Raw genomic sequence first — 27580 nt, 5'->3', positions numbered from 1 at the left:
AGGGAACAATCATATTTTTCTGGCAACAGCCACAAATGTACTATACTGTTACAGTCACTACTGTAGTCTGTACATGTCTAACAGCTGTCTGAGGTTTCCCTTTCTCCTCTTGTGTTGTTCTAATGGACAACATGTTCCATTTGGGTTTTATTTGGACCGTAACGGATTTATCCTGGGAGCTTTGTGTCCGGAATGATGTGTTTTACCCCAAAGTTCTGGGAAGTTGCCTGTCAGTCCTGCTCATGTGTTGTAGCTGCTATTGTCCTGGGAGAGATTTATATGGGAGTCCACTGCTCTGAACTCTCAATCTAAACTCTCTGTGACCTCAAAGTGTTGGGCCATGGTGCCAGACGACCTTTTAAACATGTCCTCTTAAATTGAACATCATCAAGTGCGGGAAGATGTTCCTTTTCCCTCGTGTGTGTGTGTGTGTGTGTGCTGTTCTCGGCCCCTTTGAGATCTTACATTATTGCCCCTCCTGCTGAGCTACATGATTAGACAGAAACAGCTCAACGCTGGCTGACTGATGGAATCTTCCGGGAGGGGAGAGCAAGACAGAGAGGGGTTTAGACCCACACTACACAGGGGTACATTAATGAGGGGGCTCTGTCATGCACTCATACACACACACACTGCTGCCTCCCCTCTCCCAGGGTTTGGGTGCTGCCCTGTGAAGTCCGTCCCCCCAGCCCTGCAGGGGGCGCTGCAGGGGAGCGTCCAGGTGATCCAGTCAGGAGGTTGACCCTTCAGAGGGGGGAGGCAGCTTATCAGAGAGGGTGGAGAACAGGCTGTCCTAATTAGATGAGTCCTTCCTGACTGTCAGCTGAGGCCCTGGAAGCAGGCCTGATCACCCCCCCCCCCTCCCCCCAGCGTGTAGGACCGGTAGCTCTGCAAATCTGGCTCGATGGGATGTGAGTAGACAGAGAGGGGTGTGTTTGGCTGTCAGAGACCATCCAGGTGGGGGCCGTTTCCACACAGGGCAGGGACTCTAGGAAATTGTGTCAACAACGGAGCCTTTTTTAATCTATTTCCTGCCTCTGTAAATCATCCTGGGAAAAGGGCTTGAGTGGCTGGCCATCGCTCAATAAAAGGAATTATGACATGACTGTCCTTCCTTTTGGGTCTGACCCTTTCGTAGTAAGCCCCTCGGACAGCTAATGCCGTCGGACGGTTTCAGCCCGGCGGTCGTGAAATGTCAACTTTTTCCTTTTCCTCCTCCTCTGGTCTTGCCGGGAACCCGCAAGGATGTTCAGGGTCACGACCCCTCCCACCCTTACTTCCACCCCTTCAATCTCCTTTCCCTCAAGAACGCTCCCCCCACACACACACCGTCATAGCCCCAGCATGGCATCACTCTCCCTGGATTACCCAGGATTCAAGAAGCATCGACTTGTCCCAACTAAGTTGTTCTCTAAGCGCTAAACGGACCGCAGCTACGTCGGCTCTCTCACTTTCTGCTTCTTACGGAGGAACGAAGAGAGAGAGAGAGAGAGCAACAAAGAGAGCAAGAGAGAGAGAGCGAAAAAGAGAGAGAGAGAGAGAGAGAGAGAGAGAGAGCAATAGCAAGAAAGAGAGAGCGAGAAAGAGAGCAAGAGAGTGAAAGAGCGAGCGAGACAGACAGAGAGAGAGAAAGAGTGAGAGAGAGAGAAAGAGAAAGAGAGCAAGAGAGAGACAGCGAGAAAGAGAGCAAGAGAGAAAGAGAGTGAGAGAGCAATAGCAAGAAAGAGAGAGCGAGAAGGAGAGCAAGAGAGTGAAAGAGCGAGACAGACAGAGAGAGAGAGAGAGAGAGAGAGAGAGAGAGAGAGAGAGAGAGAGAGAGAGAGAGAGAGAGAGAGAGAGAGAGAGAGAGAGAGAGAGAGAGAGAGAGAGAGAGAGAGAGAGAGAGAGAGAGAGAGAGAGAGAGAGAGAGAGAGAGAGAGAGAGAGAGAGAGAGAGAGAGAGAGAGAGAGAGAGAGAGAGAGAGAGAGAGAGAGAGAAAGAGAGAGAGAAGCAGCCACAGAGAAGGAGAGCGCCCCGCCGTAGACTCGTCTGTTGAAGTCTGGTGTTCAGGTGATGAGGCCGAGACACTGATGAAGAATCCCATCAAGCAGCATGTTTCTGGTGTGGGGGAAAGAGGTAAGGCCTGTCTCTGCTGGTGCTGGGCTACACCAGCCCTACACCAGCACTAGCCCGTCTACCTGGGTGGAGCTCCTTAGGCCTGTCAGATATAATTTGTTCTTTTTTTTTGTAACCTGTGAAACCAATAAAAATATTTGTCAAAAAAAAAAAAAAAAAAGAAGTCATGTTCCTGCTTCTCCCGGCTGGCTCCTCGTGTTTTGATGGTTAGTTTTAGCCTTTCCGGTTGGGATTGTGTCGGGGAGTTCAACTGGTTAAGTCAGTGCTCGGTCACTGGTTTCCTCGGTAACACAACAGGTTTAAAAGGCTCTTTTGTTGAATTGTTCGTTGTTTTCATGTGTGGGTTGATTGAGATTGATGCTGGCTGGGCCTCTCAGCCAGTACAGGTCCTGGTCTTTCATAGTTCCTCCTCCTACCTTCCCATTGTGCTGTGAGCTGTGGTCCCCACCCCTGTCCCCTGTCCCCACCCCTGTCAGGAGCACCTGTTACTGGTGTCTCTGTCCCCTCCCGGCCAGCCTGCCTGTGTCCTTGGTGTGCAGCCAGCATGGTAACTGTACCCCCCCTCCTCTGCCCTGCTACAAGCCTGGAGGAACACAGCCAGTGGCCTGGCTGCTGTGACTCTGAGCCCTGTGATCTGATCTGGGGGCCAGGAAGCTGGGCTCACCCCCTCTGTCGGCGCCCTGAAGTTCTGACCTGACTTGTATACGTGTAGTTGATCGATACTTTGTGTTGCTATGGGGACATACCTGGATTTGTTCTTTTCTCTTCCGTGTCTCACTCTCTCTTTCTCTCTTTCCTTTTTGGCCTCTCCCCCCTTCTGTCTCTCCTCCAGGCCACCGTTTTGAGGATGTCCCCGGCATGCGTAGACACCTGGTCAGAAAGAGCACCAAGGGCCAAGTGGTGCACGTCAGCAAGGACCACAAGGAGCCCAGCATGCGAAGCCGCAAGCAGGACCACACCCCCCACGAGGTGAGCCTCAGACCCACCCCTCTCATCTGCTGCTGGTGCCGCCACCAACCACACATCAAACGCACGTTGAGATTTGCTCCTTCGCCCAATTGGTTTTTGAGATTTTGAAGAATTCTTGTTGATTTTTATCTTGATGTATTTTCAATATTTTCATAATTCCATTTAAATCAAAGTCCCGATTCAGTACTCCTCTGGAGGAAAGGTGGAACTTGGATTGTCCTGGGAAATATTTTCCATATACTCCCAGATTGGTGTTCACCCATCTCCCTCTGTGACTCTAGTGGATGAGGCAGGGGGCAGGACCCAATTAAAAATGAATGAATGAATGAGTTCTTTCCTTTCACACACCCCAAAGAAAGAACGTTGGTAACCAGACACTGGGTGCTCCTGAGAGGTGGAGCCATGTTTTATTAACACACACACACACACACACACACATACACACACTGGCCCCCAGCAGCCAGGTACACAACAGGTTCCTCAGAGGGTAGAGGAGTGTGTGTGTGTGATTGTGTGTGTGTATGAAAGAGAGAGAGACGCATGAGGATCTCCTTCTCTCTCGGTCGGCTGTGTTTGAACCCTCTCCTGCCCCCTCTCGCTCCTCCAGCCGGTACCGGTGGTTCTGTACCGCTCGGCTTCCCGGCCTAACGGCGTCATGCTGCTTGACTTCTCCAGCCATATGGCCCGCCACCAGAAGGTTTGACCAGTGTGTGTGTGAGGGCGTGCGAGCATGTGTTGGAGTTGGCATGGCAGTGAGAGAAGGTACTAAGTTCCATTTGACCAAAACAGGTTGTTGTGATTCCTGTTAACTGACTGGCATGGGGTTCAAGGGTCGGGCATTAACCCACCTACTACTGGAGTTCTGAGAGAGGTTTGAAAAACACGATTGTCTGACCTGAGTGATGGCTGTGCTGGTTTAGAAGATGCAAGCTTTGTGATGCCACAGAAACACAAGCTGCTTAATAGATGTGTTGGTGTATCTACTGAGACTGCATTATTGACCGTTCACCAGCCTGTTTTGAAACTATTATAGATCCTGATCAGTTGTTTACTGAGTCACAGATATTGTACTGTATGGTGGGGGTATGGTACATTTGAAACCCGCCCTGTGTGTGTGTGCATGGGTTTTCAGAAGTTTCAGATGCCAATCATTGATGTGTGGCATCTTACTTCCAAACAAAGGACTTGAACTCACAGAGGAACAACACCTGAGAAGGCAGAACTTCAGAGCAACTTTAAGTGGACAGCCACACTTTCAGGATTTTACTGAATGTGCATGCTGGTCTTACCTCTACTGTCTCAGTTACCTCAGCCTCACCTGTGTGTGTGTGTGTGTGTGTGCCTCTGTGTGTGCGTGTTTGCCTGTAGGTGTTTGTGGAGCTGAACGAGCTGATCATGGATAAGAACCAGGAGATGCAGTGGAGAGAGACTGCTCGCTGGATCAAGTTTGAGGAGGACGTGGAGGAGGAGACGGAGCGCTGGGGGAAGCCCCACGTGGCCTCGCTCTCCTTCAGGAGCCTGCTGGAGCTCCGCAAGACCATCTCCCACGGTGAGAGGGGGGCTGGAGGATGACGACCAGGGAGGGATGTATGGGAAGGGGTGACTGAGCCTGTGTGTGACAGGGGGGAGGGAGGAGCAACAGTGGGAGGATGGGGGAGGGGGGGGAGGGGGGGGAGGGAGGGAGGGAGGGAGGGAGGGAGGGAGGGAGGGAGGGAGGGAGGGAGGGAGGGAGGGAGGGAGGGAGGGAGGGAGGGAGGCAGGCAGGCAGGCAGGCAGGCAGGCAGGCAGGCAGGCAGGCAGGCAGGCAGGCAGGCAGGCAGGCAGGCAGGCAGGCAGGCAGGCAGGCAGGCAGGCAGGCAGGCAGGCAGGCAGGCAGGCAGGCAGGCAGGCAGGCAGGCAGGCAGGCAGGCAGGCAGGCAGGCAGGCAGGCAGGCAGGCAGGCAGGCAGGCAGGCAGGCAGGCAGGCAGGCAGGCAGGCAGGCAGGCAGGCAGGCAGGCAGGCAGGCAGGCAGGCAGGCAGGCAGGCAGGCAGGCAGGCAGGCAGGCAGGCAGGCAGGCAGGCAGGCAGGCAGGCAGGCAGGCAGGCAGGCAGGCAGGCAGGCAGGCAGGCAGGCAGGCAGGCAGGCAGGCAGGCAGGCAGGCAGGCAGGCAGGCAGGCAGGCAGGCAGGCAGGCAGGCAGGCAGGCAGGCAGGCAGGCAGGCAGGCAGGCAGGCAGGCAGGCAGGCAGGCAGGCAGGCAGGCAGGCAGGCAGGCAGGCAGGCAGGCAGGCAGGCAGGCAGGCAGGCAGGCAGGCAGGCAGGCAGGCAGGCAGGCAGGCAGGCAGGCAGGCAGGCAGGCAGGCAGGCAGGCAGGCAGGCAGGCAGGCAGGCAGGCAGGCAGGCAGGCAGGCAGGCAGGCAGGCAGGCAGGCAGGCAGGCAGGCAGGCAGGCAGGCAGGCAGGCAGGCAGGCAGGCAGGCAGGCAGGCAGTGTATGAGGGTGTGTGAGCCTGGCCAGCCCTGACCCCGGCCTGCTCCCTGCCCTCCCAGGCGCGGTGCTGCTGGACCTGGACCAAAAGAGCCTCCCTGGCATCGCCCACCAGGTGGTGGAGCAGATGATCATCTCAGACCAGATCAAGGCTGAGGACCGCGCCAACGTGCTGCGGGCCCTGCTCCTCAAACACAGGTGACCCACCCGTCTGCACGAATTCGGGCTTGCTCTCATGCCCCCTGTTCATCGGCAGCACAGAGCTGTGGAGCGCCTGCTTTTGCTCTCTGTCTGTTTGCACATCTCACCCTGCCTCGGTCCCTTCCCCCCCTCTACCCTGTTCCCCCTCTTCCTCTATTGCTTATTATTTTGTATATTTAGGAGGTCTATTGTATTATATGTTAGTTTGTCGTAGGTTTAAACTGTTCTTAGTACTTATGTCATGTCATGCCAGGTTTCTTTGCGTTGTCTTGCCCCAAGAATTTCAGTGCCCAGTCTGACCCTGTGTTGGTCTGTGTAGCTGACCATAAAAGACTTGAACTCTCTCCTCCTCCACCTCCCTCCCAGCCATCCGAGTGATGAGAAGGAGCACAGCAGCCCCTTCCCCAGGAACATTTCAGCGGCCAGCCTGGGCAGCCTGATGGTCCACCACCACAGCACCAACCACATCTCCCAGGCCGAGCCCTCCGTCACCGAGCCCCTCATGAGCGCCACCAGCAACGGGGCGGACACCGACACCCACATCGACATGGACAACAAGAACGAGCTGCAGGTGCCTCTTCAGGTCCGTACTGGTGCTCAACACTTCACCGCTCATCACGTTTATTGAGCTACTTCAAGAGCCGGAGGTAACCGCGCGCGCGTGTGTGTGTATGTGTGCAGAAGGAGAGCATTCCAAACATCGGAATGCACAGGTCCAAGTCTAAGCACGAGCTCAAGCTGCTGGAGAAGATTCCGGAGAATGCCGAGGCCACAGTTGTCCTCGTGGGTGAGTCTACCCTCTGGTAACGAAGGTGATGATGAAGTTCACGTCTGCCTTTCACCAGAGCCCCTTTCCATTTTAAGTAACTCTCCTGCTCCTCCTCAAGCTCCTCCTCAAGCTCTTCCTCCTCTTCCTCCTCCTCCAGGCAGTGTGGACTTCCTGGAGCAGCCCACCATGGCGTTTGTGCGTCTGCAGGAGGCAGTGGAGCTGGCCTCTGTCCTGGAGGTCCCTGTGCCCGTCAGGTTCCTGTTCGTCCTGCTTGGACCCCCCAGCACCAGCATGGACTACCATCAGATCGGACGCTCCATCTCCACTCTCATGTCTGACAAGGTCTGGATCCTCGTCTCTTTCCTCTTTGTCCACGCTCAAACACTTCCACGCGGCGACCCCATTGGCCCTGCGTGTTACATTGTAAAGACTCCCCTCCCTCCCCCCTCCTCTACTCCCTCCTCCCCTGCAGCACTTCCACGAGTGTGCCTACCTAGCCGACGACCGGCAGGACCTGCTCAACGCCATCAACAGCTTCCTGGACTGCTCCATCGTGCTGCCGCCGTCGGAGATGGGCGGGGAGGAGCTGCTGCGTTCCGTGGCCACCTTCCAGAGGGAGATGCTGCGCAAGAGGGAGGAGCAGGACGGCAGGCTGGCCAAGGAGCCCCAGAGCCCGGAGGACAAGGGTGAGGGAGGGGAGTGGAGTGGAGTGGAGGGGAGGGGAGGGGAGGGGAGGGGAGGGGAGGGGAGGGGAGGGGAGGGGAGGGGAGGGGAGGGGAGGGGAGGGGAGGGGAGGGGAGGGGAGGGGAGGGGAGGGGAGGGGAGGGGAGGGGAGGGGAGGGGAGGGGGAATGGAAATAATACATATATATTAAAATATAAAAATAAAGGATGAATAAAAGCATGTTCTCTCGAAGCCAACCGAGGACACTTCTCCCAAATGTTTTCCTTCTTTGCGTTATCCTGTCATGTCTGTGTTCCAGAATCCCTCCTCACGCCCTTCAAGCCCTCTGACGACCCCCTGCAGCGTACAGGACGCCCCTTCGGAGGCCTGATCCGGGACGCGCGGCGCCGCTACCCCAAGTACGTCAGCGACTTCAAGGACGCGCTGAACGCCCAGTGCATGGCGGCGGTCATCTTCATCTACTTTGCTGCCCTCTCTCCTGCCATCACGTTCGGGGGGCTTCTGGGTACGTAGATCCCCGAGTGCTTTCCTGTGAACAAATGCAGACGGGAGGCAAATGCCGTGTAAAGTCTTTGAGAGGGCTGACGTTAGGAGGGTATACAGGGTTGGTAGTCATGTGACATTGTGTCTTTCGATAGGTGAGAAGACTGAGGGGCTGATCGGCGTGTCTGAGCTGATCATCGCCACGGCGACGCAGGGCGTCTTCTTCTGTCTCCTGGGCGCCAATCCCCTCCTGGTGGTGGGCTTCTCAGGACCCCTGCTGGTCTTCGAAGAGGCTTTCTACTCTGTGAGTGTGCCGGGGGGCATCATGTTGCCTTTGAAACACGTCACTGTGCCTCAGTGATGCTGAGCTGAGGTACCTTGTTACCAAACTGATGTTGTGGCGTGCTGTACAGTGTGTTCAACTATTTAGTGTGTGTGTGTGTGTGTGTGTCATCACAGTTCTGTAAAGGGAACGGGATCGAGTACCTGACAGGCCGTGTGTGGATCGGCTTCTGGCTCATCATCATCGTGGTTCTCATGGTGGCCTTCGAGGGCAGCTTCCTGGTCCGCTTTGTCTCCCGCTTCACCCAGGAGATCTTCTCCTTCCTCATCTCCCTCATCTTCATCTACGAGACCTTCTCCAAGCTTGGCAAGGTACCCAGGACCTTAACGTGACCTTGAAACCTTAGTAACAAATGTCCGATCTCCCTGAGAGATGCACGAACAAAAATGTTACCATCACTGATAATATGTACTTTATTTTCAATTTAAGGTATTCCTTTTTTTAGCGTTTGTATTCTAATAGCAGTGTTGGTAGCTGATTGAAGCAAAGTGACTTTTCTTTGGACAGCACCCAGAAGCTGGGGTCGGAAGGAGGACGTTTTCCTTGCAAATGAGCTCTAAAATCTGCTGTGATTGAGTCACCCTGATCTGGGAACAAAGTAGAATGAATTGGGAGTCAAACTTTGATCCAGGCTTAATGATTTGAAGAAATGCCCCTATGTTTAGAGCTCTTTTCACTCCGACTTAACAAGGGATTTTTCTATGGATTAATCTCTTCTTCCCAGGAACAGGTTAGTGTGGGAGTTAGAAAGTATGATGTCTGCACTAATCCCTCTGAAGCCTTGTTTAAGCGAACGTGTGTGTGTACACAACAATGTTCTCAGTGTGCGTGATGGATGCTCCAACATGAACTCTCTGTGTCGCTGGGCAGATCTTCATGGAGCACCCGCTGCAGCGCTGTTCCCTTGCCAACGGCACAGCCGAAGGCGGCGTGGCAGAGAACGTCACCGAGGATACGGAGCTCGGTAACGGCACGGCAACGGTGCCGTTAAAGATCCAGGGACAGCCCAACACAGCTCTGCTGTCTCTGGTGCTCATGTCCGGAACCTTCTTCATCGCCTTCTACCTGCGCAAGTTCAAAAACAGTGCCTTCTTCCCAGGCAGGGTAAGGTGCAGGTGAACTAGGAGGAGAGGGAGACACGCACACAGAATGAATGACTTCTATTATGCCTGGTGCAGATGAGAGCATTATGGTCTGTGCATGATCGTTATTAGCAGGTTAGTGTTATGGTCTGTGAGGGAGCCTGTCTGGGCTCACCCCTGCTCCTGTGTTCCTCAGCTGCGCAGGGTGATAGGAGACTTTGGGGTCCCCATCGCCATCCTCCTCATGGTGCTTATGGACTACAGTATCCAGGACACCTACACTCAGGTGTGACACACCACACCTGCTCCAATCACACACCCCGTTGCATTCTCACTGAGCGAAACTCGCTAACTCCTCCCTGATGTTCCTCCCCCCCGCCCCGGTGTAGAAATTGAGCGTCCCCAGTGGGTTCTCGGTGACCAGCCCGGACAAGCGGGGCTGGGTGGTGAACCCCCTGGGCTCTGACGGGCAGTTCCCCATCTGGATGATGTTCGGCAGCCTCCTGCCCGCCCTCCTCGTCTTCATCCTCATCTTCATGGAGACCCAGATCACCTCGTGAGTGTCCCTGCAGCGCCCACGCACACATCTAACACGTACCATGTGTCCTTTCCATTCCACAAGCACTGGAGACATTGGTAATTGTAGTGGGCTTGTATGGGACAAGCCTATACTGTATAAAATGATTGATTTAGGATCTAAAATGTGTCCTTTCTCCCTCATCTCTCCTTCTACCTCTCCTTTCTTGAACTCCTCTCTCTCACCCCCCTCTCCCTGTCTCCAGACTCATAGTGAGTAAGAAGGAGCGGATGTTGGTGAAGGGTTCTGGGTTCCATCTGGACCTGATGATCATCGTGGTGCTGGGCGGGACCTCTGCCCTGTTCGGCCTGCCCTGGATGGCGGCCGCCACCGTCCGCTCCGTCACCCACGCCAACGCCCTCACTGTCATGAGCAAGGCCGTCGCCCCCGGCGACAAGCCCCGTATCCAGGAAGTGAAGGAGCAGAGGGTCACGGGGCTACTGGTGGCCGTGCTAGTGGGTAGGTGTCAGGACTGTAGGACTTTGAACCATGGGAGGATTTAGAACGTTATCCTGTTGTTCGTTTCGAAAGTTTAGCATTGTCCTTAAAACTGTCTCCTCCCCCCCCCCCCCAGGTATGTCCATCGTCATTGGAGACCTCCTGCGTCAGATCCCCATCGCCGTGCTGTTTGGCATCTTCCTCTACATGGGCGTGATGTCACTCAACGGCATCCAGCTGACGGAGCGCATGATGCTGCTGTTGATGCCCCCCAAGTACCACCCCGACCACACCTACGTCCGCAAGGTGAGCACCACCCAGACCACACCTACGTCCGCAAGGTGAGCACCACCCAGACCACACCTACGTCCGCAAGGTGAGCACCACCCCGACCACACCTACGTCGAACAAGGTCAGGCCGCCGCACACTTTCACACTGACACGTCTGTGTGTGTGTGTGGGTGGTCTTTCTAAGGAAAACGCAAACAAAAGCTGTTAGTTGGGGCCCAGTCCAGGTCCTCCTCTCCTCCTCAGTGTTTCCTCGTCACTCCAGTCAGTCCCTGACCCTCGGGGTCTGTCTCCAGGTGCGGACCCTGCGGATGCACCTGTTCACGCTGATCCAGCTGCTGTGTCTGGCGGCGCTGTGGGCCGTCATGTCCACCGTGGCCTCGCTGGCCTTCCCCTTCGTCCTCATCCTCACCGTCCCCGTCAAGATGTTCCTGCTGCCGCGCATCTTCTCCAACAGGGAGATGCAGTGTGTAAGTCCAGCCACCGGGGGGCGCTCCCGGGCCACTTGTAATCACCTGTGGCTGTTTAAGAAGAGATGCCCATCGAGTTCTGCTTCCCTGTTTTATCTTTACGTTACTTCTGATGTATCAGTTTGTTAATAAAATGAGTTTCTCATATACTATTATTATAATTAGACCAATGCGCTGTTCCTATTGGTCCAGAGAAGTTCTAAGAAGTCCGCTAAACCGTTTGTAGACTTCTGAAAGTTCACAGAGGTCTGCAAATGTTTTTATGGACCTAGCAACAAGCGGTTGCCTTGGAGATGGTGACAACATGGCGTCTTTTTTTTTGCCAGATTATTGTTGTTGTATATAAGAAACCAAATTTGGACTTTGGACAGGTCTGCAAATACTTTGTCGCTCGATTTCTTAACATTTTAACAAATTTCTGTTTACAAAGGCATTTGCAGACCTGTCGATAAGTCCATATTTGCAGTTTGCAGGTCATAACATTGATACAAACGCTCTGTTCTGTTCCAGCTGGATGCAGACGAGGCAGAGCCCACCTTCGATGAGAGGGAGGGCCAGGACGAGTACACAGAGATGCACATGCCTGTGTGACCCGCCCCTGAACCAAGCATATCCTTTCCTTAGTGGCCACACCTACCTGCCAATCACACTACCAGCCAATGACCAGCTCAGAACTAACAGCTGCCCCCAGAACACAACACACCACCCCTGGAATCTGACCCTCCTCTGTATGGTTTCGTTGGCCCTTTGCCTCCATTGCTGTCATATCAATGTCAGAAGAGGGGTTTGCATTACTCAGCACACCTAACAAGCTTATTGGCTGTTGCAGTCACATGACCTGGGCCTGGTTCTGCTTGATGACAAAAGCAGGATGGGTTCACTGCTCTGGACGATGGGGGTGCACTATGCGCATCACAATCGTCTGGACTCTTAACATAACAAACAGCACTTTGCGGCTCACAGGTTGAAACACAAGAGACCAACACAAACGGCAATTCTCCATTGGAAGATTTGCAATGTTAAGTTATATAATCAAATATTTCAGTAGGTTAGCCATTCTTAACATTTCAGGGGAGGACAATCTCCCGTCATATCTGAAGGCTATGGGGATAGCAAGGTCAAAGTTGATTCTGATAACAGTGTATCGTTTGTAGTTTTCAACCCTGAAAGGTTGCTCTGATTCACATTGAATATGTGGAGGAATATGTGGGATACATTCCTGGATTCAATATATTTAACATATTGAGCTTTTCATGTCTGTTGCTTTTTGTGTACTTGTTTTAGTTCACCAAGCGCCTTATAAAGGAATCAATAATTGTGCTGGGAGACATTCCTCTGTCTGTCTTGTTTTAGATTGCTGCTCAGTCAAGTGCAAATCCAAGCTCTCCGCACTTTTTAAAAGACACCAAAGCGGGTCATTTCACATTAAATCATTTAAGTATATATATATGATAGTTTTTTGTGTGACTTCATGAAAATGTTTTCATGGCCCCGTGACATCATCGAAAGAGAAAATGTCAAAAGTTCGGATTGTTTTATATATGTATATCTATCAATTACAAAGTGGAAACCTCTTCTTTTTTTATTGAGTTTCAAGCATGCCTGTTTTGAATTCAACTTCCTTCAATAGAGCCCAATTGCATGCTTGGCTGTTACTTGCATAGACTGAATCTCACCAGCAGAGTGCAAGCCTATGAAACTAATAAATTGTTGTACCCATTGCTTTCAAAAGTGCAATTCAATCGTTCCAGGGTTTTTTTCTTTTCCCATACTGATACATAGAAGATCCTTAAAATGGTTCCTAAAGTGGCCTAAGGTCAAGGCTATGGTCAGCTGCAGGTACACTTGGAGTTTCCTTCTTGTGTAGCACATCTCAAAAGCAAATTGCACACTAGTCAAAGTGATCCATTGCCACATTGAGCTGTCGTATTTTTTCTAGTGTTGTGCAGTTTGTCACTTCAGTAGACGCATGCCATCTCCTACTGAATCCCTATGAAGGTCCAAACACTGTTCAATTACTCTGTTTATTGGGGAGAGCACAAATTTATTTGATTCTTTTCATGTGCTATGTTCAGTTTTTTTTCTTTGCCAAACTTCTGTCATAAAAATAGTTCAGAGTAGTTACATACTTACTGTGAGGATCAATCATCTCACCTTTTTAGCCATCTTGTTTGTGTTATGTGAGGTAGGCTATTGGGTTTAGCCTATAGCTTCATTTTTTTTCTTGCGACATTCCACATTTTATCATAAGCTAATTGTTTTATTTATCTCGCTACATTTTACGGATAATTATTGATACCTGTTGGTTAGAAACCAAGTGTAGTAGATCATTACTTGTAAACAGATCAATCATGTCCATGTCGACCAAGTTGAAATTAATTCTATGTAGACAATCTCATTGTGCATTACCCATATGACAGGATTGAGGTTGTTGAAATGTATTATTTTATGAATATACAAGGCTGGAGAATCTGTTTATGAATGTACAAATTTGACCTGACTAAACAGTTTGTACTGTTTGAATACTGGACAAGAGACATCCCTTCCCCCCTCTGTGGGTTTCTCTTTCACCTTCCAGCCCCCTCCCTCCATGTTGCCTGGTCTCTGTCATGTCGTTGTGCTTTACAGTAAATCTCAAGTGCCACTGGTGACACGTGTGTGACACGTGTGACCAGATACACTTCTGCCTCCAATCAGAGGTCAACTTTGGATGTGTGCGTGTGAGTGTTGCTGCGTCTAACCGCTTTGTCTCGTACGTTACTGTCTCTGCTCTATCTATACTGTCTGCGTGTAGAATAACACTCAGTAGGGTTAGTCTCATGTTACTGTCTCTGCTCTATCTATACTGTCTGCCTGTAGAATAACACTCAGTAGGGTTAGTCTCATGTTACTGTCTCTTCTCTATCTATACTGTCTGCCTGTAGAATAACACTCAGTAGGGTTAGTCTCATGTTACTGTCTCTGCTCTATCTATACTGTCTGCCTGTAGAATAACACTCAGTAGGGTTAGTCTCATGTTACTGTCTCTGCTCTATCTATACTGTCTGCCTGTAGAATAACACTCAGTAGGGTTAGTCTCATGTTACTGTCTTTGCTCTATCTATACTGTCTGCCTGTAGAATAACACTCAGTAGGATTTGCATTTTTTTTTTAAGATGCCACTCTGTCTCTCCTGTTTGTACCAGGAATGGTGTTATCACCTGTGATCTGGGTGTAGAAGGATTGTGTTAAACCTGTTTATCATGACCATAGTCAGATAACAGCAGGAAGGGGGATTTAGGGAGGAGGATTGGATGTGTGGAATGAATATTTTTGTATTTGGCTGTGTATGATGGATAGAAAGATGGATGGATCGATTGTGTACAATGCCACAGAGCCTGACTGAAACACCGACACAGCACACTAAACTGTAGTTCCATTTGAAAAGCAATTCAAATGTTCCTTGTACATAGTTCAAATATCAATGGCAAATAAAGATAATTTTCTATTTAACATCATCTTTGTTGTGATTTTTTTACCTACATTTTGATTACATCTAGTCAATAAAAAATGTCAGTGTTGATTGTCATTTGAATCTTAATAAAAAAACAAAGTCACATTTTAGTGTAAAGGATCAAAGCTTAAGCAAAAATTGAACAATGTCCTGAGTGTTGTGAAACCCTTTAACTGGCCGAAAAAACAAGAAAGACAAACATTGTCTGTCTACTTGACTGCTGACAAGACTGTTTGTCTCTAGTTAATGTTTCGCCTGGGGGTGTGGAGTGGGTGGGATTCTGAAAAATCCACTCAGTATGTGTGCTCCAGACAGACAGAGGAAGATGGCTGCGTCCCTGGTACAGCTGCTGCTGCTGGTAACTGCTGGAATCCTGCTGAGCTCCACCGAGGCTCAAGAAGCCTATAACAAGCTGCCAGACGGCTTCAGGAGAGGAGTGGACCTGGCGCTGCAGCAACTCCACTCTTTCGATGGAGTCCAACACCATTTTAATTACTTCAAGAGTCTCCTCAAATCCAACATTGAGGTACTGTATGGTCTGTCTCTGCTGAGTGCTGAAAAGGTCTGTCTCTAACCACTGATACCTCTTCAGTGTCCAGAGGGTTGTCTCTGCAGACAGTTAGCTAGAGTTTACACAGTATTTATGGAGACCCCTTGCCAAAAGTAAACAATGGAACATTTCAGTACTGAAACTCGAGGAATGTAGTTTATGTAACTGTTCTGGCACTGCACTGTAGGTTTGTAAGTGGAATGATGAGATGTGCTTGTTTTCTGTCTTTCTCCAGCCTGGATTCGATGTGAGTTACATTTATCACAACTTCTATCTGAAAGCCACCAAGTGTCCAAAAGGAACAACTAGTTCCAAGCAGTGCCAGTTTAGGAACGACAGAGTAAGTACGTGTGGCTAACGATAGACCCAGCCCGCAAACATCAGGTCACCAGATTTTAGAGTTGGAAAAATGCTATAAATCCAGAAGAAATAGTTTGCTGGCTGCCCGAATGCTTCAGAAGTGTAAAAGTGAGTGATTTTTTTCAGCCTTTGATCGACTGTGCAGTGTGCTATAAAACATTTGCCGGAGAAATTGAGAAGGACCCCAAACCCTATGTTCACTGTGTCCACAAACCAGCTCTCACAGAGGTAGGTCTCCATGTGTGCCTGGTGGTTTAACACCTATGACACCACATTACACATGACCTTGTGAGTTAACACCGTATTTAAAAGATCACAAAATATCCCACGTAGAGGATGTAAATTGAGCTACGTTGAAACATGTGAAAGATAAAAACTTCCTCTCTTGAATCCAAGGATATGAAGACATCCAGGGTGGAGCACTGTAACAGCATGGCCTACACCAATGGAGCCCCCACTCTTCTGACAGTTACAGGAACTCAATGAACAAACTGACCACCTTATAGCTCTTTAAAATGTAACCATAATAGGGTCATTAAACAGAGTTGAATTACATAAAAGTGTTTAAAAGAGTGAGCTGGATTTGCCCTCATAGTTGGCACCTGGGACTGGTAGTCCAAAACAAGTGCCACCAAAGTATTGTTCCCCAAACAGTGTTTAGAGATATGAATGTCCCATGCAATGCTTGTATTGCTAAGATTACTCCTCATACTGACCTCATTTTACACTTGGGTTTATTAAATCTGGTTAGTGGGTAGAGACTGTGGTTTTATTGTATTCTGTGTTACATTATCAAGTACATACTTGCAATTTGAACTAAACCCTGTTTTGTAGTTAGTATGTCGACTGTGTATTTTTTTTGATCAACTTAACAAAGTGTAGTGCACTATGTTCAACAGAGGCGTTTTATTAGTCAAAAATGAATCTCATTGATTAATTGTTATTTTCAGGCAAACGATGACAGATCTGCTGTTGACATTTATATAAAATGGTTGAATTGAAAGGAAAACAACTAAAGGAGCTACATCAAAATACTAGTTGCACCATCTCACTTTCGGTTCTTTGAGAGAGGCAAAACACCACATCCCCTTTTGGCTGTATAAATATTTACTTGGCCTCATTGCAAGAATCTGATTTTGCTCATGTTGAGACTCATTCCTGTTGAGTCAAGGGGTATAAGGGAAGTTCCACGGACAACTGTAAATCTGTGTTTCATCAGTCCATCTGTTCAGTCCAGACAGACAGAGGAAGATGGCTGCGTCCCTGGTACAGCTGCTGCTGCTGGTAACTGCTGGAATCCTGCTGAGCTCCACCGAGGCTCAAGAAGCCTATAACAAGCTGCCAGACGGCTTCAGGAGAGCAGTGGACCTCGCGCTGCAGCAATTGCGCTCTCATCATGCTGTCCAAAACCATTTTCTTTACTTCAAGACCATCTTTAAATCAGAGTTTGAGGTAAAACATTGCTGTGTATATTGTATATGAAAAATTACATAATGGATTGGAACTTTAATCAACATCGTCACACACTGTAGGTCGTTTTTGACTAGTTTAAGATGATACCTGTATAGTTGATTTTAATTGTTAAATATTTAAAGATGTCGTAACAGGTCACACATTTTAGTATGGATGAAACTGAAGCTAAAGTCGCATTGTGTTTTTTAGACTGGCTTCAATGCTCGACATCTCTACCATAACTTCTACCTGAAACCGACTAAGTGTTCCAAAGGCACAACGAACCCAGATGGCTGCCAGTTCAGGAATGATCGGGTAAGTGAAACACCTCTTTTATCTGAGGCTCTTTTCCACATTTGGCGCCCTGGGCGAGTTCACTTACACCCTCCCTCCCCCCTCCCCCCCCTCCCTCCTTCCCCCCTCCCTCCCTCCCTCCTTTTTATCGATTTTGTTGTGAGTGGGTTGTTGTTTTTTATCACCGCCTACTTTTCTTATCTAGCATAGCGAAATAGGTCATAGTTCGTGTCATGTTGTGTTACAGCCACTGATGGACTGTGTGGTTTGCTGCAAAGTAATCGGCGACAACATAGAGAAAGACCCCAAGCCGTACGTCAGTTGTCTCCACAAACCAGCTGTCACACAGGTAGGTAGACACCTTGTATTCTATTAGGGGACGTTTAGGAACACGCATTCATACTACTGAAAATGTACATATACATACAAATGAAATGCTCGCACAGACCTATGTGAGAACACTCATATGAAAAGCTCAAGTATTTTAAGGATGAGTAGAAGCTTTTAGAATGTAAGAGTTTGTATTGTATTCTGCTCTAGGCTTCTTGTTCTCCTCTCCCCTCTCCTGCTCCTATCGTCTCCTTTCACTTCAAATAAGTTGCAATTGAAATGTAATTGAAGTTGAATAATGAAGAGTTGAGTAGAAGCATTCATTCAGATGATCCTTATTGTTGCTCTACTCTTTGTCTTGTCGAATGATCTCCCATAGTCATTTTTCCTGAGTCATGAATCTGCTATTTTGTTTCGTTTCAGGATTTTCGCGATAAAAGACGGAGTCACTGCGACAAGATGAGTTATAGCAGCGGAGCCCCCACTCTGCTTGCAAGCAGGGCATGATGACTGGAGACTTCTCACTTATTCCCGGCGCTCATGATTACACCATACGCTTCGTAATATGTTTTTGATTGTACCCTGTTGTTGTTGTTGAATAAAATATGTGGATATCTTAGCAGTGATGAAAAGTGAAACATTGTTGTTCACAAGAAGTGGGTGTACTCAGTAAAACTGGGGTCACAGACTACTTACTATTTTAATTAGGTCAAATACACACACATTTAAAAAGGTTTTAAAACAAGTTTACAAAAATATAATGTAGCCTTATCAATGATTGAAAATGATTTGCAAATTAAACATTAAAGGTTATTATTATTTTCTAATGCAGTTAGTATCAGCATTATCTTCTCTCTACTCTGTGTACCTTTGTTTAACCACGTACGTGTAGGCCCATCACGAAGTATACACCCTGTCAGCTGCACTGGGCATTATAAATAAAGAACACAAAAAGGAGGATTCAGAGTGTCTCATTATGGGTGTGTTCTGCTGATTCTAAAAAGATTCTCTGCCAAGTTCTAGAAGCTGGCTATGCAGTTCTTTTATAATACTGAACCCCTTGAGGGTTTAAGTTGGCTGAGGGGAAATGCTTGCGTGTAAAAAGGGCTGTACATTTGATTTGATTTGAACAAGACGGATGTGTTAAATCACTGGTGAATGAGCCTCTTTATTTATTGTATGTCTTCGTCTCCATCCTTCTTGCATGTTAATACATGTTCCTCATGGCCCTGAATGCAAATTATTTCCTTTCAAACCTAATCCTTTCAAATCCCTGCCTGGTCTATAAAAGTTAGGGTGCACCCTGGTCTACACTTCACTCAGAACATTCAGGTTTTCTGGTTAAGGTCTTCAACAAAGTGTAAGTTGTGTCCAATTCATTTAACTGTTACTCGTTGCCTGTTTGATACTCTGCATTGCATTTTAACTATTAAGATATAAAGCTGTTCATTTGAATGTAAAACATTGGACACAGGAAATATTATTTATGTTATTGATATTTATGCAATGGTATAATATATGCTGATGCATTCATTAAATGTGTTTATATTCTGTACATATTTTAGAATTTGTATATGTATAAGTAACAACAAAGGTTTGACAGATCTCTGCATATTTAGAAAATAAAACCACAATGCTACCTTGACAGATCTGTATCTTGTTTAGCATTATGAGCAGAAACTATTTGTCCAAGGACAATGAGCTGACTAAAGGAGACTTTCTTCTCTCTAACAACCGTGAGTGGAAGGCAGTGTTTCAGGTTAGTATCTAACAATAAAACTTTCCTAAACCACTCTAGATTAGATCCTTGTTAGAGGAAGATAGTGAAAAATGTGCATGCTTAATGCTTATGACTCCAGATTCTTTCAAAATCTTTCAAAAATTTTCAATGCATTGCCTCTCTTCTTTTTTTCCATCCCTCCCTCCTCCTCTCTCTCTCTCTCTCTCTCTCTCTCTCACAGGATGATGGTAACTTTGTCATCTATGGCTGGAAGCCCTACTGGGCCTCAGACACAGGAAGCATAAGCCCTGAGCGCCTGTGCATGCAGGCTGACTGTAACCTGGTCATGTACAACAAGAAGGATTCACCTGTTTGGCATACCAACACCTCCAAGACCAGTTGCAACATGTGTCGTGTTCAGCTGACGGATGAGGGGAATCTGATCCTGCAGAAGGACGGAGATACAATCTGGAGCTCTGCTGACTCTAAAGGCATGAAATAAAATGACCCAAAAACAAAGATTTGTTGTGCTGTTATCATTTTTTTGTGTTTTTTTTATTTTGTGTGTGCTGATGTGTGAAGTTGCACTACTTTTGACTCTTAAGCAACCGGTAAGTCAGTACTCGTGATATATTTTGATATGATTAGTGCTAGCATTAAATGTTTCAGTTGTTTGAAACATATACTCATACCATTACTGTTAATATTTAGAGTGTAAGAACGTTACGGAGAGAACTTACAGAAAAGCACAGTCGACATTGGAAGTTTCCAACTCAGTGGCGTCACCTACTGGCCTTACAGTGGATGAATCCATACTGATGATATGAAGTTGACATGCCACACCTGAGTAAAAGGTCAGATGGTGGATCAGACAGAGGGGATTCTGCTGATGAAGAGAGGGAGTTTTTCTACTGAACAACTCCTTCATTTGGTATTGGGTAACAGTTATGAAAATGTTGCTGTGTTTCAATCGGCTCACGGAAAACACCATACTCTCATTAAAACAAATATGATTTAGGTAAGAACAACATCTTAACGCTCAGTCCCTTCTCAGACATTCTCTTTAGTTATTCAGACCATTTTAATAATTGTTTTTTAATTCTTTATAGTTTTGATACATCCCATTCAAACCATGCCAACAGCTCTGATCACGTGGAGTTACCATGCCAACAGTTCTGATCACGTGTGACTACCTCTGCTTATACTGACATTTACCAACTGACCCAAGTTGAAAACTGGATTTTGGTGTTTCAACACCCATTGACACTTCCTTGATGTATGACTATGTTTAGCCTGTGTTCTGTACCTCTCTTTCACCAACCGTCTAAGGAAGAGAGGATCTCTCACTGAATTGCTCCTCCCAATGTTTCTTCCATTTTTTCTCCTCTAGTTAGTTTTTCTGAGAGTTTTTCCTTGTCTTCCTTCAGGGTTTAAGTTGGTTGAGGGGCAGTTCTATTAGCGTATGTGAAGCCCTCTGTGACATTGCTTGTAAAAAGGGCTATACAAATCCATTTTGATTTGATTTGAACACGTGGAGTTGTTTCTTGAGTGTGTTCGGCTCTGCTCATTTAATTCATTTATAGAAACATTAACCAGTGGTACTGGATTAGATTAGTTTGAGGAGGGGCTTTTTTGAGATGAATGATCTTGTGTTTCCTAAAAGGAGGTTCTAACTCTCCGGTCTTTGCATAACTATGATTACATATAACATAATATATAACATAACAGTGGATGTAGTGATGGAGACTAGTGTGCTCTGCCATGTGCTCTCGACTTAGTTTGTCTCATCTGAGACTTTTAAGTAGAAAACGATATGAAACGCTCCACCGACAAGGGAGCTGTGTTCTATTCTTAATCTTGTTCTGAGAGGAAGAGAGCAGTTTTGTCTTCTCTCGTCACCTCCCTCCATCCCTGGCTATAAAAACCAGTCTGGTCCTTACTCGGAGGTGTGAAACTCTCCATCTGTCTGATCTTCTCATCCTCAGCCAGCCTGACACAGCCTGTGAGTACCTTGTCATTGGTGTGTGTTGTCAGTCCGTCTGTCTGTGGTACACATGATCAGTGCTATGAACAATATTGCTCATTCCGAAGCTGACAGAGGAAGGTTGTATTGTTTGCATTGAATATCTAGGCCAACATATTGCCATATGGTGGAGGGGTAGGTGTTTTTTAGGTATTGAGATGACCTGAAAAGATTGATTGTAGACAGTTACCCTGGTTCATTCTTACTGTGAACTTCCAAATGTCCGACTTTGTGTTTCAACTCTAAACGTCTTTCCTTTGTGGAGCAGAATTATGAGCAGTAACTACATGTCCAAGTTTGACGAACTCCGCAAGGGGGACTACCTGTGGTCCAACAACAAAGAATATAAGGCAGTGTTTCAGGTGAGACAGACAGATGTGTACAGCTATCATGATCAAATGATGAGTTATGTTTGCAAACCTAGAATGGGTGTGGGTTTCTGTTGGTTAAGGTGCATGAGGACAAGGGTTCAGATTGGTTTTGGTGCAATTCTTCGGCGTGTGTGAAGCCCTTTGTGTCATTGCTTGTAAAAAGGGCTATCCAATATGTAGCCCTGATCTACCAGACAGACCTTTGATGAACATTTTCTGTCCTTCTTCCTCCCACTCTCTCTCTCTCTGTCTCTCTCTCTCCCTCTCCCTCCCTCTCTCTGTCTCTCTCTCTCTCTCCCTCTCTCTCTCTCTCTCTCTCTCTCTCTCTCTGTCTCTTTCTCTCTCTCTCTCCCTCTCTCTTTTTCTCTCTCTCTCTCTCTCTCTCTCTCTCTCTCTTCTCCCTACGTCTCCCTCTTCTTCTCTTCATCCAGGAGGACGGTAACTTCATCATCTACGGCTGGAAGTCCATGTGGAACTCGGACACCGCCGGCCAGCGCGACGCCTGGCGCCTGTGCATGCAGGACGACTGCAACCTGGTGATGTACAAGAGGGACGACAAGGCCATGTGGCACACCAACACCCACACGTCCAACGGCTGCCGGATGTGTCGCCTCTGGCTCAGGGATGACGGCACCATGGTGATCGAGAAGGACGGCGAGGAAGTGTGGTCCTCTGCCATGTCCCGCGGACAAAAGTAAAACCGCCCAATGATTTTTCAAACAATAAACTACAGCCGTCACTGAAACCGTTGCTTGTTCTTTTTCTTTTCATGTGTGGGGGAAACATGTCAACATGCGAACAACATAGATAGGTGTGGTGACATTTTTTGCACCTCATAGGAGCTTCCAGTTTCCCCGCTGTTTTCTGTGACACCACACCAATCAAGTTTTGTGATTTCCGTCACATAACATCCATGCTAAACCTAAAGAAAAAGTTCTGTGGACTAGACATTGTCATAGCAGGGGGGGAAAACCCTGAAGCTGAGGTGTCCCACATGACACAATGTCCCAGATTACCTGAATTCACCCTACACAAGAACTAGGCCACAGGTGATGCTTTCCTATAAGCTCTTCCTGAGCAATATGCATAAATCAAAATGGTACAAATTCATAAACGACACTTCAAATACTTCTAGAAATAACCTGGGCCTTTACACACTCCGAAAAATGTTTAGCCTAAGGCATAAAACAAGTTTAGCCAAGCACACACATTCCTTCCAATTATGTGTAAATCTTTAAAACAAGTTCATACATACTCATGCCACACAGTCACTCTTGTCTCACATTAAGTAATGGAAACATTGTTTGTGTTGGAATACACAACCATGTGCTGTACCTTGGCTACCGTATCCTTTTACAGTTTTTCACAATTGCTAAAACACTAAACCCCATTCTCTGAATTGAATGTTCAGTGAACTAAACCAATTTGTCAAATCGGACACTCTTTTGGCAAAACTCTACCACATTCTCATTCACTAAACACATTTTGCACTGAGATGCACTTGTGCTATAAAATGGTAAACACAGGGGTCAAACAGGAAACACAACTACAACACAGTTGTCATCTGTATACACAATGACTCAAAATTGTTCACACTTGTTTCTAATGGTGGTTTGGGACAATGTCAGCTTTCACCATGGTGTCTATATACAAGAATAGCATTTTTTACTTTACGTAAATGTTTACCTTCCACCATACAGCCCTTTTCTCAACCCAATTGAAGAGTTTTTCTCTGTGTGGGGGTGAAAGGTCTATGACCGAAACCCATATACCAGGGTAAATCACCCTACAGGCAATGGAATTGGCATTTGGTTACATAGGTGTGGAGTGTTTTCAAGGCTGGATCCAGCACACCGTTATTCTTTGTTCTTTGTTGACAGTACTAAGTTGTGATGGTTACTGTAATATTTTCAAACCAAATCAAATGCACAGTATTTGTACAGCCCTTTTTACAAGCAATGTCACAGAGGGCTTCACATACGCTGATAGAACTGCCACCCAGCCAACCTCAAACCACAAGGAAGACGGGGAAAAACTCACAGAAAAACTAACCAGAGGAGAAAAAATGGAAGAAATGGAGGAGCAATTCAGTGAGGGATCCCCTTCTCCAGGGACGGTTGGCAAAACAGAGGTGCAGAACACAAGCTAAACATAGTCATACATCAGGAAAGTGTCAATGGGTGCTGAAACACCAAAATCCAGTGCTTCAAAATCCCCCCCAAAAATGTCTTTATTGCTACGTAAATGCATTTACTGTGTATAGAAAACAAATTTGTCTTTACATGGAAATACATGGCCTGGATGCTGTGTTCTCCATTTTTATGTGTTGTGTCTAATGATTGCTCCATGGTGTTTATATATTGATATATTAATATATTTATATATTATTGCTGTGTTTATGATCTGACAGCATTGTTTGATTTTACGTAAGCACAGGTTACATGGTTTAGGGGCGAGTGTTGGATTTTGCCAGAAAAATCAGAGGTTATAGAAATTGAGTTTGAATATTTTGTTTTGTGTTTACAGTTTTGAGAAAATGGTTGACTGTTTCAAGAAATGTGTTTTAGCAATCGTGAAAAACTGCAAGAAGGATCATCTAATATTATGCTAATAGTCAGTATACGATTTACTAATTTATGTAAGAGTCATTTGTTAATTAAATGCCTCATTTTACAAGCTCATGTAATTTCTTGCAACACAAGCACAGCTACATTAAAATAAATCTCTTTCACTCTATTTTTTTCTTGGCTGATATGTTGACTAGGACCTTGAACTCTGTGACCTCTCACTAATGTCCATTGCTGTTGGACCTTGATGAAAAAATGTGAGGCAGGCCAAGATGGCCAGCCATACCCCTGAAACGTCTACAGACACACGGTTGTTACTGTGTCAGCAGAGATGAGGAGCTACTTGTACTTCACAATTAGACTTCACAACCAGCTCATCCTTCACACTGAGAGAGCCTCTTCATCTGACGGGTAATGTGCCCTGTGTCCTTTGTAAGTCACGCTGCATGGTATCACATTGTGAAATTACATTACTTTAAACTCTGAAATATAATGTTCTAGTCAATAGGTCAGTCAAACCAGAATGCGGACAGATAACTGTACCATGGCTGAATGGTCACAGATTATATCAAGGTTTATTGTAGACAGGGCTGCAGCACATCAGTAGTGTCAGTATTTGGGATCCTTGTCTGCTTGGCAAATTAGAAACACATATTGTGCTATAATATTTATGGACACCCCGTCTTTGAATGTTATTGCACACAAAGATGTACATTTGGTTCACTGTTCAATGATAGCCTGAAACACCATGACATCAGTGTCTCAAACTTAATTATGTATGATATTGTTGTAAGACCTTCACTGTAGTAAGTGCAGAGGAGAAACTAAAAGGGACATTCAGTTACTAACAAAGTATATACATTTTGAATAGTTTTAGGGTTGATTGAAGTCCATACATTACCTCATGGTCCAGGTTCCAGCATTATTTATTTTTCGTTTGAGGTGATTATAATCTTTGATCATGTGTTGAAGAAAGTATCTCTGAAATGTCTCAGACACAGTTTCTTTCAGACAAACCATGTGCTACCAATAAACATAATGACAATTTTCACATCTTTTAAGCACTATCCAAACATTTTAGTGCTTCTTTCATAGCCAGGGTTCCAAATTACATAAGCCTGGGTGTACTACTCCAAATTGCTTCTCTGTAGACTTGTGTGTAACAGATTTGATTATAGCTTTACAGAGACCGTGTTCTACATCTCAGTGGTCTTTTCTTTGGCTGATAGCTATATAAGCTGACTGAGTCTGAATGAAGGACACTTCACCCAGAACTCCAGATTCTTCAGACTCTCCAAGTCCATTCCAGAACCACCCAGAACTCCAGATTCTTCAGACTTCTCCAAATCCACTCCAGAACCAGCCTGTGAGTATGTTGTTACTCCTTCTCACATGCGCTCTCTTTTTCTCTTTCTCTATCCCTTCTCTTACAGCAGCTAAATGTAAGTGTAGGTAAGTGTAAATGTTTTTTTGCATTGCCCTGTGTGACCCTTAATGTAACCAGCCACTTTATTTTCTTCACAGAACCATGAGCAGAAACTACATGTCCAAGTTCGATGAGCTCCGCAAGGGAGACTACATCATGTCCAACAACCATGAGTGGAAGGCTGTCTTCCAGGTGGGCGCCTGGGACAACAACTGAACTATTTTTGAAACTGCCTTTCAAAGTCACAATGAAACCAACATTGTGAAATACTTCAGTTCTGCTGGACTGTTTGTGTGCTCTTGAATCAAGTTTGACCATTAACCCTCTCTCTATTTCTTTCCTTTTCTCTTTCATCTTTTTCTCTCTCCCTCTCCCTCCCTCTCTCCTTGTTTTATGCATCCAGGAGGACGGTAACTTCATCATCTACGGCTGGAAGCCCATGTGGAACTCGGACACCGCCGGCCAGCGCGACGCCTGGCGCCTGTGCATGCAGGACGACTGCAACCTGGTGATGTACAAGAGGGACAACAAGATGATGTGGCAGACAAAGAGCCAGGCATCCGGGGGCTTCAAGATGTGTCACCTGCACCTGCGCAATGACGGCACCATGGTGGTGGAGAGGGACGGAGAGGAGGTGTGGTCCTCCGCCCAGTCAAAGGGCTTCAAGAACTAAGCCCTCTCAGCTCTGCTTAGGGAAGCAGCACCCACACCAAAACGGTTTTTCCATCACTGCATCATATCAAACTGTTATTTAACTGGGTATAACTGTTTCTCTCTTGACTTCAATCAGTTCAATAAAGAGCATTACAAACCTGAATTTGCGTCTTGCTGCTTCTTTCACTTCCCTGATAATCGGCCTAAGAAGTACTTCGCTGCAACAGTAGTTAGTTGACATCCACAATCAGGGTCCCTGTTTTGACGATGGAAAAAACTGTGGCTTTAAGGGGGATGGAGGTAAGACGTTATGGAGCCCATTCGAAAAATGATTGAGAAATAATCATGTCATAGATGTGATACTGGATATGTTGAAATGATTCACCACAAAGAAAAAAATGTAGTTCACCTTTTGACATGTCGAGCACGCCGCTTGCCAATCAATGGCCTCATTAGGTCAGTCTGGTCTGCAGCTCTAGTCTCGGTGCGCCAGGCGCCTAGCTCGTCTAGACACCACCATTGTCTCCCAAGCGGCATCTTGTGCCAAGTGTAAATCTCATTAGCGGTGTGAGGGAGAGGTAAAGCTGAGGCTCAAAAGCTCTTCTCACTCAGCTCTAAAAATAGAACAAGACGGTGATTAGAAGGTTGGCAGGTGAATGTCTTAATTTGAGTTTATTTTCTGTAACGCTGCAAAATCTTAAAGGGTCAAGGGTTGCGAGATTCCGTTTCTTACACATGTTCCAGCTTTTAGGCCTTGAACAGACATTTTAATAGGGAAGAAAAATACACCCAAAAAGAACACAACAAATAAAGTTTCTTCAGTTGTATATAAATTCAATGTTTGTACATTTGAATCCTATTGTTTATCCTGTCTATTTGAGTCGTGCGTGACTACCACTAGATGGCATACAAAGCTCTACTCACTTTTCCCCAGGGACTGAGCAGTCAAGAGGGTATATTGCTGTAGAACAGCTATACCGTTGTACTAATATCCTAAACTTATCATGCTTTCTATGGGTTTGAAGAAAGTATGGAACTATCAAAATGAATCAAATATATTGTCTTGGTGGAATCACATTCATACTACTACTTCTTCATTGACACAACCTGACAACCACTTGCTGTTTCAGAACATAACATTATCCTCACAGTGTCAATGGATTAATGTCACAAAGTTTGAATCTCTTAGGTTTCTGCTTGGAAGAACAGGGGGAAAAAAAACGCATTTCCAGCCCCAAACAGGCAGCATAATAAACAGTGTTGTTCCTGCCCAGAGTGGTGTCCAGTTCTCAGAATTACTGCCAACTCTGGCACTTTTACCACCATCAGTTTTCCATGACTGTTCCTTTTTCTCTCTCCCAGCCTCTTGTAAAAAGCTAAGGCCTTTTTACTTCCCCTGCATGCTGCTTCAAGTGGAATAGAGACCCAGTGTCTAAGCAAGCTTCCAGTCCAGCCT

The 27580-nt window shown here is 46.7% G+C and overlaps 6 protein-coding genes across 20 annotated transcripts in view; all 6 read left to right on the top strand.

The window, feature by feature from the left end:
- The window catches only part of slc4a2b (solute carrier family 4 member 2b), a 35530-nt gene extending 21154 nt beyond the window's left edge, over window positions 1-14376 (top strand). For 13 of the 14 annotated variants that reach the window (XM_084702725.1, XM_084702732.1, XM_084702730.1 and 10 more), the window contains 18 exons: window positions 2948-3084; window positions 3692-3781; window positions 4453-4633; window positions 5612-5747; window positions 6117-6333; window positions 6432-6537; window positions 6677-6861; window positions 6992-7205; window positions 7502-7708; window positions 7842-7990; window positions 8146-8340; window positions 8900-9133; window positions 9308-9397; window positions 9501-9667; window positions 9894-10147; window positions 10263-10432; window positions 10711-10884; window positions 11395-14376. In XM_084702725.1, the coding sequence (XP_084558851.1) occupies window positions 2948-3084; window positions 3692-3781; window positions 4453-4633; window positions 5612-5747; window positions 6117-6333; window positions 6432-6537; window positions 6677-6861; window positions 6992-7205; window positions 7502-7708; window positions 7842-7990; window positions 8146-8340; window positions 8900-9133; window positions 9308-9397; window positions 9501-9667; window positions 9894-10147; window positions 10263-10432; window positions 10711-10884; window positions 11395-11475 (2987 nt within the window). In that variant the 3' untranslated portion in view covers window positions 11476-14376. The remainder of the gene's footprint in view (window positions 1-2947; window positions 3085-3691; window positions 3782-4452; window positions 4634-5611; window positions 5748-6116; window positions 6334-6431; window positions 6538-6676; window positions 6862-6991; window positions 7206-7501; window positions 7709-7841; window positions 7991-8145; window positions 8341-8899; window positions 9134-9307; window positions 9398-9500; window positions 9668-9893; window positions 10148-10262; window positions 10433-10710; window positions 10885-11394) is intronic. The other variant, XM_084702738.1, reaches the window with a different exon arrangement.
- Window positions 14377-14675: 299 nt separating this feature from the next.
- Window positions 14676-16044, top strand: LOC146274908 (uncharacterized). The gene is made up of 4 exons (XM_084703339.1): window positions 14676-14903; window positions 15163-15267; window positions 15414-15515; window positions 15684-16044. Exons 1-4 carry the CDS (start codon window positions 14676-14678, stop codon window positions 15771-15773), a joined length of 525 nt encoding a protein of 174 aa, XP_084559465.1. The 3' UTR covers window positions 15774-16044.
- Window positions 16045-16290: 246 nt separating this feature from the next.
- On the top strand, window positions 16291-17982 carry LOC146274907 (uncharacterized). Its single transcript, XM_084703340.1, has 4 exons — window positions 16291-16739; window positions 16950-17054; window positions 17281-17382; window positions 17787-17982. Exons 1-4 carry the CDS (start codon window positions 16539-16541, stop codon window positions 17868-17870), a joined length of 492 nt encoding a protein of 163 aa, XP_084559466.1. The 5' UTR covers window positions 16291-16538; the 3' UTR covers window positions 17871-17982.
- Window positions 17983-18464: 482 nt separating this feature from the next.
- On the top strand, window positions 18465-19602 carry LOC146274906 (B-type lectin plumieribetin-like). The gene is made up of 3 exons (XM_084703341.1): window positions 18465-18723; window positions 19029-19122; window positions 19325-19602. The coding sequence occupies exons 2-3, from the start codon at window positions 19033-19035 to the stop codon at window positions 19583-19585; spliced, it is 351 nt and encodes a 116-aa protein (XP_084559467.1). The 5' UTR covers window positions 18465-18723; window positions 19029-19032; the 3' UTR covers window positions 19586-19602.
- A 1357-nt stretch (window positions 19603-20959) lies between these two features.
- LOC146274905 (B-type lectin plumieribetin-like) lies at window positions 20960-22222 on the top strand. Its single transcript, XM_084703181.1, has 3 exons — window positions 20960-21085; window positions 21375-21468; window positions 21909-22222. The coding sequence occupies exons 2-3, from the start codon at window positions 21379-21381 to the stop codon at window positions 22173-22175; spliced, it is 357 nt and encodes a 118-aa protein (XP_084559307.1). The 5' UTR covers window positions 20960-21085; window positions 21375-21378; the 3' UTR covers window positions 22176-22222.
- Window positions 22223-25267: 3045 nt separating this feature from the next.
- On the top strand, window positions 25268-26287 carry LOC146274904 (B-type lectin plumieribetin-like). Of its 2 annotated transcripts, none has more exons than XM_084703195.1 (3): window positions 25268-25410; window positions 25569-25662; window positions 25874-26287. In XM_084703195.1, the coding sequence occupies exons 2-3, from the start codon at window positions 25573-25575 to the stop codon at window positions 26141-26143; spliced, it is 360 nt and encodes a 119-aa protein (XP_084559321.1). In that variant the 5' UTR covers window positions 25268-25410; window positions 25569-25572; the 3' UTR covers window positions 26144-26287. The 2 variants fall into 2 exon arrangements, with proteins under 2 accessions (XP_084559321.1, XP_084559322.1); XM_084703196.1 differs by having other exon boundaries at window positions 25303-25414.
- Window positions 26288-27580: the final 1293 nt, after the last annotated feature.

The sequence above is a fragment of the Hypomesus nipponensis genome, chromosome 8 (genome assembly GCF_054491055.1).
Source record: "Hypomesus nipponensis isolate SF chromosome 8, ASM5449105v1, whole genome shotgun sequence".
Taxonomy (NCBI): domain Eukaryota; kingdom Metazoa; phylum Chordata; class Actinopteri; order Osmeriformes; family Osmeridae; genus Hypomesus; species Hypomesus nipponensis.
This window is presented reverse-complemented; position numbering and strand designations above follow the sequence as displayed.